At 33.6% G+C, this 20487-nt stretch overlaps 1 protein-coding gene across 2 annotated transcripts in view; it reads right to left on the bottom strand.

Moving 5' to 3' along the window:
• LOC149801665 (tubulin polyglutamylase complex subunit 2-like) overlaps positions 1 to 20023 on the bottom strand; it is an 83184-nt gene extending 63161 nt beyond the window's left edge. The window contains exons 1-2 of one of the 2 annotated variants that reach the window (XM_089955942.1): positions 19837 to 20023; positions 5304 to 5383 (exon numbers count right to left, since the gene is read on the bottom strand). In XM_089955942.1, coding sequence (XP_089812068.1) covers positions 5304 to 5383; positions 19837 to 19903 — 147 coding nt within the window. In that variant the 5' untranslated portion in view covers positions 19904 to 20023. Of the gene's footprint in view, positions 1 to 5303; positions 5384 to 19808 lie in introns of both variants that reach the window. The other variant, XM_089955943.1, reaches the window with a different exon arrangement.
• Between the last annotated feature and the right edge of the window lie 464 nt (positions 20024 to 20487).

Below are 20487 nucleotides of genomic sequence, written 5' to 3'. Positions count from 1 at the left end.
GGAGCGATGTACCTTTCTAAAGGAAATGAAAATTAATGTCAGTAAAGTGTCTTTCATTAATTTAACTTCACTGACTTGCTTCACTGTCATCAATAGGCAATCTACTCATACCCAGGTTCAGTAAACATAACAACAAGACTATTTAATACACAGCTAATTAACCATACAGGATTTGTTTTGTTGGAAGAGTTCTGACTGATTTGCCCAGTATGCAGTCAAGCTGTAACAGGATACTTAGCAAATATTCACATGTGACAGTTATAAATGACCACTTATGGTAGGTGTGATATATCACAGGATGCAAATGAATAAAAGATTTAAGCATTCAGTATGCCCAGACAAAAGTTGAAAAATGATTAAAGCATGAACATCTGCACTAGTTCTAAAAGGAAAACTACTTGTTTTGGACTAGCATCTTGGAAAGGTCTACATGTCCGACTTTAAAACTGAATTTACTAGGACATAGGACTATGTGATTTGATCAACACATCATTATTTGACTAATAACATTTGTGTGTGAGCATGTGATTTGGATTTTTAACATAGCTTTAATAATTTTTCAGTCATATCACTACAATGTCTGCAGTGTGGCAGGTTTTAGTGATGTCTAACACTAGGGCATCATGCCGCAGACATGTAGCATGATGTCCCACCAAGTCACATTATCCTGACACCAGGCCAACCAGTAAAGAGGCAGGTGTTAGTACCATTTTTATAAGTTTTGGTATGACTCGACTGGGGTTCGAACCCACAACCTCCCACATCCAAGGCATATGCTCTAACCACTAGGCCATCTAAGCAGTTGTAAATAACATTTACTTCAGAACAAAACTACTCAAGTTGTATAAGCATCCTTACTGATTTCTGGTTATCATGTCAGATTCTGCAAAAGGAAACTAATACTGTACCCAGTATGCAGATGGTTCTGCTCAAATGAAACCAGTTCACTAAGAATGATACCATAATTTCTTTAGCATACAAAGCACAAACCTGATACTCATTCCTTATTTATTATGTTCAAGGTATTTAAATATTAATTTTAAAATGATTTGATTAATGCTTTTTTAAGTATGGATGACCATGACATTGGTTCAGTGTGTCAGCCTAATCATTATTACTGGTTTGGTGTGTTAATATAATCATTATTTGATCAACAAACCTGTTAAACCTACAAGGATCTCCTCAGTAAGGCATAATAAAGCATCATGAACAGCTATTATCAACTTGGAAAACCAAAAAAGTCTATATAATACACTTTTGCCTTAATGCTCACCAATTCAGGTTCACAACTACAGTAACTGTTGCAAATCCCATGAAGGCCAGATCTCTCAGCAGGACATAATCTTTATGTTTTATTTCAAATTCATGTGTCGGTGATGATCACCTCTCTTGCCATAAGGAATACTCAAGTCAACATGACATTATGTCCAACAATTTAACTGTCACCTTTCCTGTTTTTCCACAAGCATGAAAAAACATGATTCTGAGATAATTCATTGGACAATTTTAAAGCTGACTTTCCCCTTCACCTTAATGTTTTCATTTGCTGGATATTTCCAGACTATGCAAAATCTTGATCATGCAGGCAGCTTATTTCAACATGGGTGAATTAATGTGTCTAAGGTACACCCTGTAAAATTATCCAGGTTCGACTGAGTCTACAACCTGGATCAAGACCAAACCTGCATAAGCCAATATCAGATTTTAATGGCCACAATCAGACTTTTGTATATATGGCGTCCTTTCAGTAAATCGATAGTTTGAGGGTCATTTCCATACGAGTTGCAATAATATTGTTAGGATTGGCTGGTCTGGATCTGACCAAAAAATGTAGTACATTTATTATCAGGGGACACATAAGAACATCGATCTCCTATATGTTTGGATTTTCAAGCTATTTTGAGACCTTGATAAAATTATTTCCAGTAAATTAAAAAAATCATGATCTGAGAAAGGCAATTTATAACAATTTGAAGAATTAAAAAATAATTATTTTTAATTGTTTTAAATTTGTCAAATTTCAATTATAATTATTTTATTAGTTGCAAATTAATTTATCCTTATCCTAATGAAAATAGGTTTATGTAACTTAAACTACAAGCTTTCTTGTGTCATTCAGAGGAATTTTGGGCTGAAGAAATAAGGGACTGATGTTCTACTTCCTAAAAAGAATTTCCAGGAATTCAAGATAAGACCATTTCTTCTTTTTAACTGCCAAGTTGTTTTTTGTTGTTGTTGTCATTGTTTATTCAGGGTTTTTATGCCATTTTCAGTGCATGATAAGCTATATATGGTGACCAGAATAACTGGAGGAAGAACCTTGGAAACCCTGTTAAGAACGACCAACCCACAGGAAGTTACTGTCAGCTTTCTCACATACCCACATTGGCTGAATCCGAGACTCAAACCAATGCAAACAGAGGTGATATGACAGTGATTGGTAAAGATGAGTGCTTTATACCATGCAGCCACCTGGGGAACCAACTGCTAAGTGTAAAAGACATCTTTGATATTCTGAGTGATAAGATCTCAAATAAGCGACTGAGTCAGTCATATTGAATGTAAGATTGGCACCATTGTCATTTAGGACAAAGTGGACACAATCAAAAGACTTTTGGTGAAAACCTCATAATGATATGACCATTCTTTCCAGAGAAATTGTGACATACAAGATTTTCCAGATGTACATTGTGACAGCCTTATCTGAAATCAGCAGTATTTTCATTTGAGACCAGATAGATATCATAAGTAGTCTTCTGGTGAAAACACCATGTTGATATGACTTTAAACTTAGAAGGAGTGCTAGCAGTATCAAGATTTTCAAGATGACTGCCATGGTTACCATACAAGCTGTCAGATCAACACCATTTTCATTTAGTATGAACTAGACATCATAAGAAGTCACCTGGTGAAAATCTAATGTACATATCTATCAAAGAGGAGTAGGAACAAGATTTTTAACATGGCTGCCATGGTAGTCATATTGGACATCAGATCAGCTTGTTGTTGTTGTTGTTGAAGGGTTTAATGCCATTTTTCAGCACATGATAGGCTATACATGGCAGCCAGTATTAATGGTGGAGGAAGAACCCGGGAAAACCCAGGAAAGAACCACTGACCCACGAGAAGCTACTGGCAAGCTTTCTCACATACCCACATAGGCTGAATCCGAGACTCGAACCCACACAGACAGAGGTGAGATGGCAGTGATCCATAACGGAGAGCGCTTTAGACCACTCGGCCACTCGGGGCCCCCATGAGATCAGCACAATTTTTATTCAAGAAACACTGTTAATAATAATAATAATAATGAGGACTTTGTATAGTGCCTAATCTTTAGAAGCTCTAAGCACTTTACAACATTAGACAACACCTCTAAGGAGTAGCAATAATAACATTTTCAAGATGGATGACATGACATCAGATCAGCACTATTTTCATATATGACCAATTAGACATCATTAAAAGTCTTTCTGGTAGCACTCTACAATACTATGTACTTATGAGAGAAGGTCCAGTGCAAGGTGAAGTTGTCTGCACCAGCAATATGCACAGTGGAGAGAATGTTGGTGTATCATTATTAGGGGTGTACCTAAGGTATTTGGCACCCAGGGCAGATCCTTCCTTTGGCACACCCACAAATAATTTTAAAATGTAAACACACAGAAAAATATATTGTGTTTGCAAGCAGATTTTTAAAGATTACATTGCTGTCATAAGCAAATTGCAAATAACTTTTATTTTGGCAAATTTTTCATTTGGTTTCGAAACTTGTACTGGTATTTCAACTCTCCAGATGGCACCCATCTCCTTCTGGCTGTCACCAGGGAGGACCACCCTCCTCGCACCCCACTTAGTACACCACTAATCATTAAACTACTTTTATGTACTATGACTGTAATATCCTTAAATATGATAATTATCAGAACTATGCACTGTCTAAGCAGACAGCTAATAAGATGGCTGCTTTCTTCTGCTTAAAAAATCAGCCTAAACTTTTCCAAATTACACTAATTTTAGCAGTTATTAAAATAGGAAAAATTGCCAGATTAAACAATAAAGCTTCTGAAAGTGCTATGAATTAATTATAAACTGTATAAAATTTTAAAAAGTTATCAGGCTCGCTCATCTTTTTTTCAATTTACCTTTAAAGTTCAGGAAGTGAAAATGACCAAGAAGAGCCTGCAGTCTTTTCTGAGGTGCATATATGAAGTAAGGCAAAACTGTAAACTCTATTACCCAAATTATACCAATCAATCATACACCAAAACAAAGAGAATTAAAAGTTATTTTAACAATACCCAAGATATAAAAGATCTGTTTTATATAATTCGGATAACCAGTGAGGAAAACCTGGAAAATTCTTTTTCATAAAAAATTTAAACTCTATGCAAACTGTGAAACTATAGAGCAGAACCTTAGTGCAACTCCCATGTTCATGTGTCCATCCACTCTGGAGGAGGAGCAATAACAATAATTTCAAAATGGCAGCTGTTGTGACTATACTTGATGTCCAGTTGGCACAAATTTTCTATTTGGGCCAATTAGATGCATGTATGTGTAAAGTTCCAGTGTATTCTTCCAAGCCATTTAGAAGAAGTAACAAAAACAAACTTTGAAAAAACTGATGGACAGGCAATGAACAAAAGGCCATCTCATAAGATCTCCAGGTTTATGAGCAATAAAGCTAAAATCGTTTTTAACCTTAAAAAACCCAATAAGTTAATAAAAACTACAACGATAATTAGTTCCAAGTTTTGGGATAGTTATTTTAAGAGTCTAAAAAAACAGTATCTACAACAGAATTTGATTTCATTACATCTTGTTGACTTTATTTTCTATTAAGTGGAACTTGGAATTTATTTGTGTGTTATGTATCTTGTTATTTAAATTAAATTAAATCTTAAATTAAAAATGTGTGTAAGTGACTTTTTTGCCCCATTTTCTCCAAAACAAAAAATAAACCATTATTTTGTGTCTACCCACAATAAAAGGACAGACAGGATGTCTACCTAATTCATATGTTGCTTTGAATGTTTTGTGGAAAACCATAAACAATAAATCTAAATGAATCATTATTATTTTACTACTAATTGATAAATGAAAATATCAATCAGTCCTGGTCCATGAGGTACCGTACACATTTTAATGAAAACTGTGGACTTATGTGAAAGTCTTTGTAATAACATAATAAAAATATTATTTTTACTGAAAAAAAACTGTTAAGAATCATTCATATCTTTCATAATAGACTTCATAATGAATATTATCTTATATCCTGTTAATTTACTGTGAAATTTTACCTGTTCCCATGACAGCACTGCATGACGATCTGCTGGCTTGCCAGGATCCATTTCAATTTTTGTCACGCCAGTTTTCTTTTCTGTAACAAAATAAACTATTAACTTAAGAGTCAATAATTTTATCTTAAGATAATGTACATAAATTTACCATCATGCAGATAATGTACATAAATTTACTATCATGCAGATACTAAATTTTGATTTTTGTATTTTACTGAAATGGTAATAGTAAAATAGCAATCAACCAACGACAACACATGCTGTTGTAAATTTTACTGATGAAGGTACATGCACTGCTACATTTGACCATTTACATGGTAAGTAATCAGCAAAAACGTGATATACAGACATCCAAACACACAAGCAGCTATGCAGTAAAATGTCCCTTTCAGCGTAAAACTGACATTTATACAAACATTCTATTTTTTAAAAAGTTTCTTTTCCTCAAAACAATGAAATTCATGTAGCACAAACATCATGAATAATAACAGATATACAAATGAATAAATAATGCAAAAGAAGACCATATGATATAATTTCCTTATATGATGTCAGTTTTTCTACCATGATATCACACTGTCTTAAAGGGCATTTAAATCTCATGTCATGGTTCTAATACACACACACACACACACACACATGCATGCACACACACACACACACACACAAACACACACACACACACATATATAAAATCCTACCATGGGACCAGCCTGGGTCAGGTACCATGGTGTTTCCTTGGGCAAGGCACTTTACTCCAATTGCCTCAGCACTAAATAACCTACTTGTGTTGCAGTCCCATAAGCACCAAACCAAACCAAAAATCAAATAATAATGACCTTATTTAAAGAGGGTAACACATCTAGCTAAAAACTAATCTACCTTGAGGCCCTTATACAAAGGAATGTATTTATTTTATCTGCATCTCTGAAGCCACTGGATATATTGGGTTTGGAAGAAGGAAATAGCATGAGCATTTCTAATATCAACTGGAATACTATTCCAGAGCAAAGTTCCAGAGTATTGGAAACTTTTTTGAAATAATTCCTTATTTGGTTTGGGAATTTTATACTGTTTAGTAGACATGGATCGCAAGTAGCCTATACTGGAATAGTGATTGCAAATATTCAGGAGCACTGTTATTGGAAATCCTGTGCATTAATTTGGCTTTTCTCAAACAGACTCGGTCTTTAATAGGCAATATTTTTAACTTCCCAGCTACATTTTCCTTGCTTTCTTTCTGGATTGATATTAGCCCAAATGCTCTTTTTTTGAAGTGTACCAGATTTGCTATGTTTTTATCATTGAATTACCCCATACTGTATTACAGTAGTCTAAATAGGGTTGTATGTAACTGTTATAAAATAGTTTTCTGTGCCTTGCAGGGAGAAAATGTCTTATCCTACTGAGAAGCCATAAACTTAAATTGACTTTGTTTTACTAATATGTTTAATATGTTCAGTCCATGATAGGTTATTATCTACCAAAACACCAAGTAGTCTATCATGACAGACCATTTGCAAATTTGTATCCTTCCATGTACGACATAGTTCATCACTATCAAGATTTGTCCTTTTTTGCCATGTTGAGATAAGTAATATTTTAGTTTTACCAGTATTTACCACCATGCCATTGCATGTGCACTAGCTTTCCAGTTTGTTTAGGGCATCCTGTAAAGACATTTTGAGTTCATGCTTTGGGTTTTGGATGTCTATCAATGTTGTGTCATCTGCATAGAGATCTGTAGACGATATTGAGTCTCTTAGTAAAAGTGGTAGGTCATTAATAAATAAAATAAACAGCAATGGACCCAGAATTGAGCCTTGTGGTACTCCATATCTAATTGTTCCAGGTTCAGACAGAACATTATTTATATACATGTAAACATGTTCTGTTCTCTCACTTTAAGTATGAAGTAAACCATCTAATTGTTTTTTCATCACATTGGTAGATTTTCAGTTTCTTCAAAAGGATTTTATGATCCACCATGTCAAAAGCTTTCCTGAAATCAACAAATACAGATCCTATTATTCTACCTTGGTCACGTGCTTGAAGCCATTTATCAGTTAGAGAGATCAAAGCAGTCTCACATGAAGCCTGATTGATTAGGGTGTAACAGCGTTTGGTTAAATATGACAAGAATGAGTCATGGACATGTTTTTTAATCAATTTTGACAAGTTTGGTAGTATTGATAAAGGGCCGGTAGTTATCAGCGTCATCATTAGAACCAAATTTTTTAATAGGAGTTACTTTTGCAGTTTTCCATATTTTGGGGACAGATGAGGTTGCAATACTTAAATTATGAATGTTATGCTATCTTCTATAGCAGAGACAGAATAGTTAATGAGTCATGGACCAATCTGATCAAGTCCTGTAGCTCTCTTAGTATCAAGTTCACTGAGACATTTTTTAACAAAGTTTTTTGATACTGGTGGGAGAGAGAAACATATCTCCTTAGAGATTTTGCTGCTGCAGAACTTTTTCAGTTCATTAAAGTTCTTTTCTATCACTGGTTCTTTTAACTTTGTGGTAATGTTGGTGAAAGAATCATTGAAAACATTTGCAATATCAGTGTCATCAGTGACTATGGTGTCATTTACCAGAAGTGAGTGAATTTTATTTGTCTGATCTCTGTGTGTTCCTTCAGTGAGTTCACTGAAGACTTTCCAAATGGAGTTTGTGTTGCTCTTTTTGTTTTCAAGCAATGATTGATAATAAGTTTTTTTAGCTTTTTTAATCATACTTGTTATTTTATTTCTCCATACTTTATAGTGTGCATGGTTTCCCCTATCCTTGAATTGGTCTCATGTTTTCATAGCGTCTAGGATTTCAGAAGTAAGCCAATTAGGTTAGATTTCATTCTTTACTCGATGTACTTTCAGTGGTGCATGCTTAGAGACTACATCCATAAATAAGTCAGTCCACACCCTCAGAGCTTCATCTATGTCATCCAAATTGTGGTTCATATTCCATGGAACTTTATATAGGTCATTGAGAAATTGTTCTTCATTAAAAAATTTGAACGATCTGTAAGTATAGTTTTGTGTGTAGTTTTCTTATTTCTCTTGCATTTAACTGTTCTTGTAAAAAAAGTAAGATAGTTGTCACTAAGACCACCATTCGGAACCTTAACACAAACCACATTGTCTGGAAGGTTGGTATAAACGTGATCAATAAGAATGCTTGATTTTTCTGTTACACTTGTGGGCTCATTTACCAGCTGGACTAGGCCTAATGATTCAATAAATTTCATCCAGTTGTTCCTTATTTGAGTACTGAGAAGGTCCTTATTTATATCTCCAAGTATATATGTTTCTTTCTTATGTGCAAGAACATTCTCCATATCTTTCAAAAAGTTATTATTCCAAATTGCTTTGGAGGTAGGTGGCTTATAAATGAAACCAACTAGTAATGATTTTGCGTTATTTTGAGAAATTTCCACCCAGATACTCTCAATTTCATGTGACTCCAGGTCAAGTTGCCTTTCTGCATTTACATCTTCCCTAATGTATACAACAAGACACATACCCCTGCTGTCTCTCTGTCCCTGCGTAATGGTTTATTGTAGCCTTGACAGTGATATAGATTATCATTGTAGTTAGCATTTAACTTGGTTTCAGTGAGTCCTAAAACATGTATATTATTTTCCTTGGAAGACAACATTAACTTAATTTGATCTATGTTTCCCACTATACCTTGTACATTTAAGTGACCTATTTTAAAACCTTTTGTATTTAGTTTCATATCAATTATATGTATGTCTTCATGCAAAAGGGTACTCAGTGAGACTGTCTATATACTACTTTTATCATTCTGACATCCTCTTTCTATATTTAAATGTTCATATATATTAGCATCTTCAAAGTCATATACAGACCCTAAAAGTCTGTTAACTTTTGCATTTACAATAGTGTCCATTGAATAGTTAGAGTCAAGAGTCTCACTAGGTACAGGGGGCCCCGAGTGGCCGAGTGGTCTAAAGCGTTCGCCGTTACGGATCACTGCCATCTCACCTCTGTCTGCGCCGGTTCGAGTCTCAGATTCAGCCAATGTGGATATGTGAGAAAGCATGCCAGTAGCTTCTCGTGGGTCGGTGGTTCTTTCCGGGGTTTTCCCGGTTTCTTCCTCCACCATTAATACTGGCCGCCATATATGGCCTATCGTGTGCTGAAAAATGGCATTAAACCCCACAACAACAACAACTCACTAGGTACATTTAGATTTTTTGTAAATGAAGCATTGGCATTCTCCTCTTTGCAAGCTTCCTAATATGCATAATACATTTATTGACAGAGCCTTTGTTTTTGTCCAATTTATGGCATCTGAAGCACTCAATCTGTTTGCTATGGTGGCATACAAGTGTCATATACCCAGTGTCTCCACAGCAGAGACAGTACTGTTCATTATAGTGCTTGAAAATGGGGGCATACATGTTAATATTTCTCTGTAGTTGAGAGGTTCCTTCTCTGCTTAAATGAATTTTGTATCTGGGATAGAGACTTAGGTTGACATCCTGGTTCTGAAGAAAGAAAGATGTGTATTGTGGAATATACTGTAGGATATCTCTTTCACCCTGGTGTCCACACGAGGAGGTAGTCCTGATATCATTATTTTACATGTATCTGGACTGCAATACCTAGCAGCATACAGTAAACTTTCAAAATTTGTTTTGATTTGAGTGACCTTCCTTCACTGGCATCATTTCCACCTACCAAAATAATAATTTGGTTGTATTTGGTTAGGTCAGTATTCATTATTCTGTACATCTGTTTTAAAAAGTCTCCTTGGTATTATAGTTTTCAATATCCTATCTTTTCTGGCTTGTGATTTCATGTGTTGGACTCTGGTTTGTATTTCAGACACATATCTTGGAGGAACAAGTGCTGAAATTGGTGTTTCAGTTGAGTGAGCTAATCAAGCTGATGTTGACACATTTGTCTGAGCACTGAGAAACGCAGTTGTTGGTGCAGGCAACAGACCTGTCTAATCTGAGCTGAGGGCCATGGGTGTACACTTATGGCTGTTGCAGGTGTGACAAATGACTGAGAGGGGGTTACTGTTGTTTGCAATGCAGGATTACTTTGGGTATCAGTTTTTTATCTGCATGGTCATTTTACATTTTCTCTTGCTGGTATTGGGATTGTCTGTGTCTGAGCATGACATTGTTGCTATTTGGGAGTCTGTCTGAATTGCTATTTCACATGAGGTTACTTGCTCTTTAATCCTTCCCTGTGCTGACTTAATAGCATGTAACTGTAGTTTTAACTCTTCAATTTGGGCCTCCTAGTTCCTAAGTGTTTTTTAATGTACACACATGATGGAGAATTCATTATGGTTTATGCCATCATTGCTGTGGTCACGACTTATGGCTGACACTCTGGAGGAGTGTTAATTTTATTGCCTGAGTCATCTAGGTCAAAGATTTTAGGAGCTGTTTCATGTTTGGTACTTATCTAGTTACTGGTGTAGATGTCAGCATGTAACTGCCTTTAGCATGGGTATTCTCATCCTGTCTACATTTACAGATAATATGATCTAACCATGTGAAACAGTTCAGCCCCTGTATATGTAAGACACTTGTTGTTTTATACAATGTAGCTGTCAGAGTTTTTCTCTTGTGTTCTGTAGATAGTACCATTCTGAACACTTGAACTGCATGAAGTCATGCACGGATCTGAATCCAGAATCTGTTTTACAAACTCAAACTTTTGTGGATCTATATGCACAGTGAAACTGTATTTATTATGTTTGACCCTCAGGAATTCTGGATAAATGTCAGCCATATTGGATAACTCCAAATCATCATCTGCACCATTGTTTTCATTTTCACTCTGAACATGACTTTCCTGCATGGGATTATCTGTGTGGCTCTGATCTTCAGGTATATCAGACATACTAAAGCCAGAGAATGATGCAGAAAGATTGAGCTTAGTGTGCTGAGTAGGAAACCTACAAGGCTGGTATTTAAATATGTTTCCTTGATTCTGATATTTTCAGCTTGTTCATAACAGTGATAGAAAGTATATATAATCCTTATATATGATCAGCACATATCCATAAACTTTTGAAAGAAACTTGCATAATGTGTTTGATTTGGTATCAACTGAATAGATATGATAGATGGAGTTCAATTTCAAATTAATCCACTTCGGTAGCCATCTTGGATAACCTAAAATTCTTTGTTTTAAACAGGTTTCCAAATTCACTTGAATGAATGAAAACGTGCACATTAAAATTTTCACTTGTGTTCCGTAGATTACATTAACTTAATATTGTCATAAATCCACAGTATAAATTATGGCAATAGGTATTAGCATATTTAACACCAGTTTTTACACCAAGTTCATTGAATTGAGTGGAGCTGTGTTAGAAACATCCATACATGGCTGCCATCTTTTTTTTCCCTTCAAACACATCTAGTAACAAGGTAAGTTTATCATAAACCTACAGCAGTTTTCTCTTAATATATATCTATTTTATTTATTTATCATTTTTTTGAAGAGGGTGAATAACAAATGGGACATAATATTGTATACATATTATTGGTGGACACCTTCAAGTCATTCCAAGCATACATATTAGAGTTTTAGAGATGTTCTCTCAATAACTTTCCAAATTAATCCAAAGGCTTTTGTTTACCATCTTAACCAGTTTCTCTTCCATTCTTCTAATTACTGCATGACTGTACATATCATCCATTACCTTTACTGACACTTGCTATAAACAAAAAATTCAAATAAATTAAAGAACTATTAACAGAAACTAACAATAATTGTTTCTTCTCCTAGCTTCTCCTAAAAATAAGTTAAAACTAGCTATATGAGTGTCATAGATTTGCTCATTCACCTTTAAAGTCACATTTATTAAGAACTATTAAAATGACAAACAATAACCTTGCTTAATATGACATTTTCAAAACCAGCTATAAGTGACAGAGACTTACTCAATTTTTAAATCTTATTTATTCTCTTCTTCTCTACATGAAAATGACATTTCAATGGCATCTGAGATATTAAGATTTATTCAAACAGCACAAAGTTACTGGTTCTAGTGATGTCATGACAAGGCTCATCAACTTTTAACCAAGTGAGGAATATTTGCAATAGAGCCTGGAGTAATTTGCTGGGCTCCGATTCTTCACCTGTAACTGTTTCAACCTACCGGAAACCATCAATGGCTCTGCTATGGAGATGCAAAATGGGGGAGATAAGCTTGTGGTGACTAAGAAAAGAGATGTGGGAGGAATTATTTAAATAAGAATATTCAATCTACTTGTGGAAGACATGTACTTCTTTGAAATTTAAAAAAATGTGAATTTATGTATGTTTATGTGTGTGTGTGTGAATAAAGCAAATACCAGTCAAACATATAACACAACAGGCAGGATTGATAGTTGTCAGGGGTTGGATGGGAATAAATAAAACTCCAGCTAAATGTATAGTAAATATTTTAATTTATGCAAATTAAGTATGTTTTTTACATCATGCTATTTATACATTTAATTTTATGAATAATAACTATTTATAATAGAAATAAATATAGACTAGTACTAAGCTTCTATCATTTTCTTTTAATCCATATCATCAAGCATTTCACAGACCAATTCATTTACAATGGTTTAATGTTGGTCATGTTGTGGCCATATTGCATATCAGATCAACATGATTTTCATTCTGGACCAACTATACATCATAAAAAGTCATCTCTTAAAAATCCCATAGCAATATTACTTTAAATTCAGAAGGATTAGCAATAACAAGATTTTCAAGATGGTCACTGTGTCAGCCATATCAGATTTCAGATTGACATCATTTTCGTTTAGGACCAACTGGACATTATAAGAAGTCTTTTAGTGAAACCCCATGTTGATATGACAATCCGTACAGGAGGAGTAGCAATAAGATTTTCAAGATGGCCACAGTGGCAGCCATAATGAACGCTCGAGCAGTACCATTTTCATTTAGGACCAATTAGATCATGGGAAGAATGTGTAAGTAAAGTTTTAAGGCAATCCTCTAAGTAGTTTAGGAGTAATGATAACAAACTTGTGCAAACAGACTGATGGACAAATGAAAGATTATGGGCAACAAACCATCCCATAGGCTCTTTCTGATCTATAGACAGTAGAGCTAAAATGAGAAACTATATGGTTGTATATAGGACATCGCACACTGATGTCTAATTTTAAAATTGTATATTTTGCCATGTACCATTATGCATTTCTCCATTAAGTAACCACACTGTACTCCCCAATTAGGTACACAGCAAACCCGTCCTTTCACTAGTCTCCAGTAGCCATTATTATGCAGAAAATAAATTCAGACTAAAGTGGTCTTGGCTCCTTTTCCAGCTAAAGATTTTGTTATAATCTTTTATCTTGACATCTTGTATGAAATTTTATTCATTCTAAAATTTCAAATTTGAACTTTTAGTTGGTATGATATCAACACAATTGTTATGTATATTGATTTAATTTATATTTGATTTAATTTAATTGTTTGTTTGTTAGTTTTATTTTTTTTTATTCCATTACATGCTATTGTAATGTAATTTTATTTACTGGAATTTGACATTTTCCAGAAATTAGTTTGACCTGTTTTTTTTTGTAAACACCTAATAATAGAACTTTGTATCTAAAAGCTGACCTAGTTCCTGACCTTGATTCAGAATCAATAAACAACTTCTATTTTTATTCTTTGTCAGAGTAAAATCATTGGTTTTAGTCAAGGCCATACTGGGAGTACATGATGTAAAGCTTCTATCTTGTAATAGAAAGTGATCACTTGACCCTCATAGATGAATCTGTTTTGCACAGTAGCCAGATTTAATAGTGATGTTTTGAGAAATAATTTTAGTCAGATTTTTAAACACTTAGACATCAAGCTGTTAATTCTGTTGTGACCAGTTGGATTTTTAAATTTTAATTTTTCTTCAAATTATTTGGATTCTAAGAGATTAATTCTTTTCTCTGGGAATATTTAAGTGCTCATACAAAATTCTTGGACAAAGATATTTATTGAAATTTTATTCAGAATTCAAAACTGGAATATTACTTTCCATGGTTCAACAAAGAACTGTAGACACATCAGTACTACACTGACTAAGCATACATCATTACCTTCCATTTTGAATTTTCACCAGACTCGAACTTAGATTCATTAGAACATTTTATTACTAGGACTTCTAATTTTTAATTCTTGGATTATTTTTGGATTATTTTTGGATTTGATTCTTAAAATTGTAAGTTCTTTTTCTCATTTTTACCTTGTTTTTCTAGGGAAATAAATTATTTATTATATTTTACAAACCTTGTTGTCTACGCTTATTTCTTGTTACTGTTTATGACAGCCTAAACACATAACACAATTGCATACACTAAATTGTGTAAGCAACATCTGCCTACCTTCCAACCCACCCACCAACCTACCTACCTGTCCCTACTTACAATGACAGGGCAAAAAATACATAAAAGAATAAAGAAAATAAAGAACATCCCTTATCTACCATATCAAAGTAGAGGTATGTAGAAGGTTGATAATAAACAGATTAATGTTATTTTTAATTAATTTTTTTAAACCACTGTTGCTAAAAACTGTTTGAAAAGTTATTATCATTGCCCACCCCTAGAAGCCAGATATGACTGGGTTAAAATCATGGCCATTAAGTAACCTTGGAGTGATAGCCAGCAGTGCATAGTTCTTGCATCAGTAGTTTTTCACTGAATAAACAACATACAGCATTTTTATTCCTACATCCAGCTGCATTGCTTAGAAAGGAAATCTGAGGAGGGTATAATTTATATAGGTCTACTATGGATGAATCATTGTAATCATAAAATCAATTGGCTGGGTTTTGTTTTGTGGGGTTAAATGACATTTGCCAGCACTTAACTGCCTATACATATATTCTGGTGAAAGAAGAACCCAGAAAGAACCACCAACACACAAGAAGCTACTAGCAAGCTTTCTTATGCACTAACAGAAGTGAGATGTGTGAGTGATCTGTAAAGGCAAGCACTGTGGACCACTCAGCCTCCCAGACTCCATAAAAACAAATACTTAAATCATGTTTGGAAAGCACAAAACTGTAGGTCACAGTCAGTGACCTCTGGTTTTTTGGGCACTGTAGTCACAGAGATGTATCCAATTATAAAGTTTCATGACAACACCAAAGAAATGAACTTTTAACACAAAATTTTAACTAATTCTCTGTGCATAAAATAAAGATGAAAGAAATTTCTTTTGGCAAAACTGACTGTGTAGAACTTAACAAAATGTAACCAACCATCAAGTATCATGATTCTCGGTAGGATTGTATGCATATAACATGAAATAACTGACATAGTCATGAGCTAAAGCAAAAACCAAAAGCAGTAAAAGATAAAAATGAGGTCATGATGAGCTTCTTTTGTTGTAAGAGTGTGACAAGAAACAATGATGTATATCATGATCAATTCACAATTACAGCATGAACAATGACATACATGTATATCATGATCAATTCACAATTACAGCATGAACAATGATGTATATCATGATCAATTCACAATTACAGCATGAACAATGACGTACATGTATATCATGATCAATTCACAATTACAGCATGAACAATGACGTATATGTATATCATGATAAATTCACAATTACAGCATGAACAATGATGTATATCATAATAAATTCACAATTACAGCATGAACAATGATGTATATCATGATAAATTCACAATTACAGCATGAACAATGACATACATGTATATCATGATAAATTCACAATTACAGCATGAACAATGATGTATATCATGATAAATTCACAATTACAGCATGAACAATGATGTATATCATGATAAATTCACAATTACAGCATGAACAATGATGACAAATCAACATCAGACACAAAAATTTACCCAAGTCACTGAAGCATAAAATATTGATCTATTACTGAAATCAAGGAGAAATACTCACAATGATGCATTCTCAAGTTTCATGATTTCACAAAGGATAGTATGTAAACAGCATGCAAAAAATATATGTGGTCATAAGCTGGATACAACAACTTAACATAAACCAGTAAAATATAGGTCACCGGAACCTTTATATATATATATATATATATATATATATATATATATATATATATATATATATATATATATATATATATATATATATACTTATGTCACATGTTTAGGCTTGAATAAACAGTAACACAAGAAAGAGTGAAAACAATAAGCTTTTAAAAATACAAAAATTTATTTCCCTGGAAAATTCTGTAAAAATAAAAAAATTATGAACTTATGGTTTTAAGAATCAAATCCAAATATAATCCAAGAATAGTCCACAAATAAAAAATTTTGAAGTCCTAATTACAAAATGTTCTACTGATTTCAAGTTCGAATCCTGACAAAGAATCCAAGAGGGAAGACAATGACGTATGCTGTAACCTGTAGTTTTGAAGTCTATAGTTCCTTGTTGAAACAAGAATTATCACTCTGGTTTTGGAAATCTAAATAAATTTCTTATAAGAACCGTCTTTGATTAAGAATCTCACATGAGCACATGTATTTTCCAGAATAAAAAAGAATTAAATCATTTTGAATCCAAATAATTTATAATAACTCCAATCCAAGTAATCTGAAATAACTCCAAACAGCACAACATACAACTTCCAGTGTAGCAGCCCAACTTCTGATGAGAATAATTTTCCAAAACAGAGGCTATAGCATCTTCTAAATGTAAACAGGGGGTCACATGATCATGTTCTAAAAACCTGTAAAAATTAGATATTTGTTAAAGGTCACGTACACTCAGTGTGACCCTGATGAAAACCAATCATTTTACTTTAAGAAATAAACAAATAAAAAAAAATGTTTACATCTTAAACACAGTCCCATCATGACCTCAACAACAACCAATCATTTTAAAATAAAAATTGAACTTGTTTACGTGGTTACTACAAATTCTGAAACAAGGTCAGAATTTAGATCAACACCTGGTATTTATAAAACAAACAGTCATGGTCAAACTATTTTCTGCAAAAAGTATCATCTCTAGTGAATAAACTTACATTACAATATCATGTAATGAAAAATATAAAAAAATTAAAACTGACAAACAATTAAATTGAAATAAACATATATTAAATCAGATATAATTAATTCAAATATACATAACAATACATATACATACACACACACATACACACACACACACACACACACATATATATATATATATATATATATATATATATATATGACACACACACTCTAAAAAAACTGCACTATCACTTTTGAGCACCAATTCAGATATAACATGACTGTGGTGTGGCTCCCCAAAATTTCATATATTTTTTCCAAACACCAAAAAAATAAATTTATTTGTTCCAAGTATGAAAATGTTTGTGCAAAATTAATTTTTCATTTGGAGGAAGAGATAGGGTATGAATTCACAGTTCGATCTCACCCAAGAAATGTGCAGTTGTTGCCAAAGGTGTTGTTATTGTTGGACAATTGCACTGCTCACCCACCCACAGTCAGCCTTATTAGTGGGATGGGAAGATAAAGGCCAGCTTTCTCACAAAAAAATACTACTTCCAGATTCAGCCGCTGGACCAGGGCATAACTTCAGTACTTAAAATAAACTAATGAAAAGAACTTGTAGACAGATTGTTTCTAATGAAAGTTCAGTTCAGGCAATGCCACAAAGTCTAAGTTCAAAAGAGGTAATGAACCTTAGGGAAAATCTTGGGATGCCATTGAGAAATTCTAAGAGAAAGGCATGTGGGTGGCTTTTCTATTAGTCAAATTAACATCAGCAATGTCAATAACTTATTTTATAAAAAAAAAATTTCAGAGAAGGATGTGTCCGAGGCTAAGAGGAAATTTGGGATGTTAATAGTCATGTAACAGTGTGCATGAATGGTTCACTTTTGATAATGACTATCCAGTAGTAGGCAGTGTTTCTAATGCAGAAATTATTCAGAAAGTTATGATAAATAAAACCAATGGTGATGCTTCTGATGAAGACAGCAAGGATGCCACTCCTGATGATCAACCATTATCAGCAACAGAAGTAATCCTAATCTTAGAAAGTGCATTATGAAAAAAGTCTAACAGAATTAAATTTATACAGTTCTGTTTATTGATCTTTCAATGTTAATCTGCAAGCATAAAGTACTATAATTGTGCTTCACCTTTCCTAATATAATTTTTCTATAATTTATTTGCCTTGAATTCATATACATAATTATCTGTGATGAAATTACTAAATATTACACTTCAGTGTGCATATTTTCGATGGAATATTATTGATTCACTCTCACACATGCCATGAGATCAGCTGGTAATACATGGTGTTGATATTCTAAATATTCATGCCATACATTAAACATATGTGTGTGCGTGCATGTGTGTGTGTGTCAATTAAAAGGTGAATTTAGTTACTTTAAAGATAAATAATGTCCACTTTTATAAATTTTTAATCCATTCCAGTGATTGCCTCTATTCAGAAGATTTTATCTGCTACTACTTTATTTACTTACATTAGTAGGTATGTATGATTTCCAATTGTTTACGTTCTTATTTTATAGTTTATAGCTGGTAAATTTGCTTCATTTGTCAAATGTTTCTTATTATGTACATGCAAACTAACTTCCTATATATTATCAAAATCCCCAAGTCCCCAAACATAGTAAAAGTCATAAGATCATTTATGCATTTAGTACTGCCAACTTCAGTAACAGGTGTTATTTTATACATTATTATTACATATACGTTTAAAAATTGTTCACTTTTTTTGGATTGTTATGTGTCAATATTCCTTTTGAAGGTCACTATTTACATGCCCTGAATAAAACCCCCACAGCTTAACTCAGTGTTAATGTACACAGTCATATCTGGACGAGGTCAACCTAAAGGTGTAAACCAGTACAAACTGGACTGAATATTGCATGCTATGATGTCACAAAAAAAGATATGCATGTTGAAAACAAAATTCATACTACCCTATACTGTGACGAGTGGACCCAAAGTACTATTTTCTTCCCCCAGTTTAGTACCTGCCCACCATTACAAAAGCCCATAAGGATCAAAAAATTTCGTCTTGAAGTTTTTTAATAACAGTAATGGTGCAGAGTATTCAATACTCCGGATTGAATACACTTTGGTTACACTATATTAGTATTAAATGTTAGAACAACAATTTTAATATTTAATTTGAGTAAATGCGCCCCCTATTCATGCGATGTAAGATATCGACCCTGATATTTTTGTTTTGGGAACCCTCAAAATATAAATATCAGGGTCGATTACTCACATTGTAGGACAAATGAGCCCCCCGTGACCATTTACGCTTCATCAAACACACACGAATTTAGGACCCTACATTTGTGACTGAGGTTTACACTAGTCATACAACGTAAGATAGACCACCTGATATTTTTGTTCTGGGGGTAAATAAAAACAACATGTGCTATATCTTACATTGTAGGACTAAGGTTAACACTTACCACCCAAGTGTTTGTGGTGATCTCTTACCAAGGTATTTAATGATTCCAATGTTAAGTTGTTCAATCAAACTTCTCGTTCTTGATGCATCGTCCATTCTGAATGATATCCTTATCTACATTTAAAAAAAAAAAGACTCTTCAATGTTATTTATAAACTGACAAACACAATTTTACGAAGCGTTCTTTGTTGCCATCGCCATCACCTTTTATGAAGAGAGCCAATAACAAAGGGGACATAATCTTGTATACATTTAACTCGAGGACACATTCAGGACACACGGTACTAATTATACGGAAGAACTGTGAACCAGTCTAGAAATGGGTGAACAAATACTAGAGTATTTACGGGTTTGGTGGTTCATAATTGGTTAATAATCAAAATTAAAATTTTAGTAAAAATATCTTTTAAGAGCTTATCCTATATGTAATTTTAAAAAAATATAGACAAATTTCTACTGATGCAATTTTAGCATTCTTACAGGCTTGACTCAGGAGTACTCAATAATGAAAGTAGCACCTGATTCATTTGGTACAGAATCAATAACATGTGTTTCATGTACATGTATGTAAACAAACTGCCGCGGCTGATATGGTGTTCTCCACACATAAGCTTGCACCAAGGTTAGATATGCATGGAGAATTATAGGTCTCATCATCAGCACCCAGAAATTTTAAGTTA

The sequence above is a fragment of the Sinohyriopsis cumingii genome, chromosome 4, assembly GCF_028554795.1.
Source record: "Sinohyriopsis cumingii isolate HCF-2022 chromosome 4, ASM2855479v2, whole genome shotgun sequence".
Taxonomy (NCBI): domain Eukaryota; kingdom Metazoa; phylum Mollusca; class Bivalvia; order Unionida; family Unionidae; genus Sinohyriopsis; species Sinohyriopsis cumingii.
The sequence above is the reverse complement of the archived record's forward strand: the minus strand, read 5'-3'. Positions and strand labels throughout refer to the sequence as shown.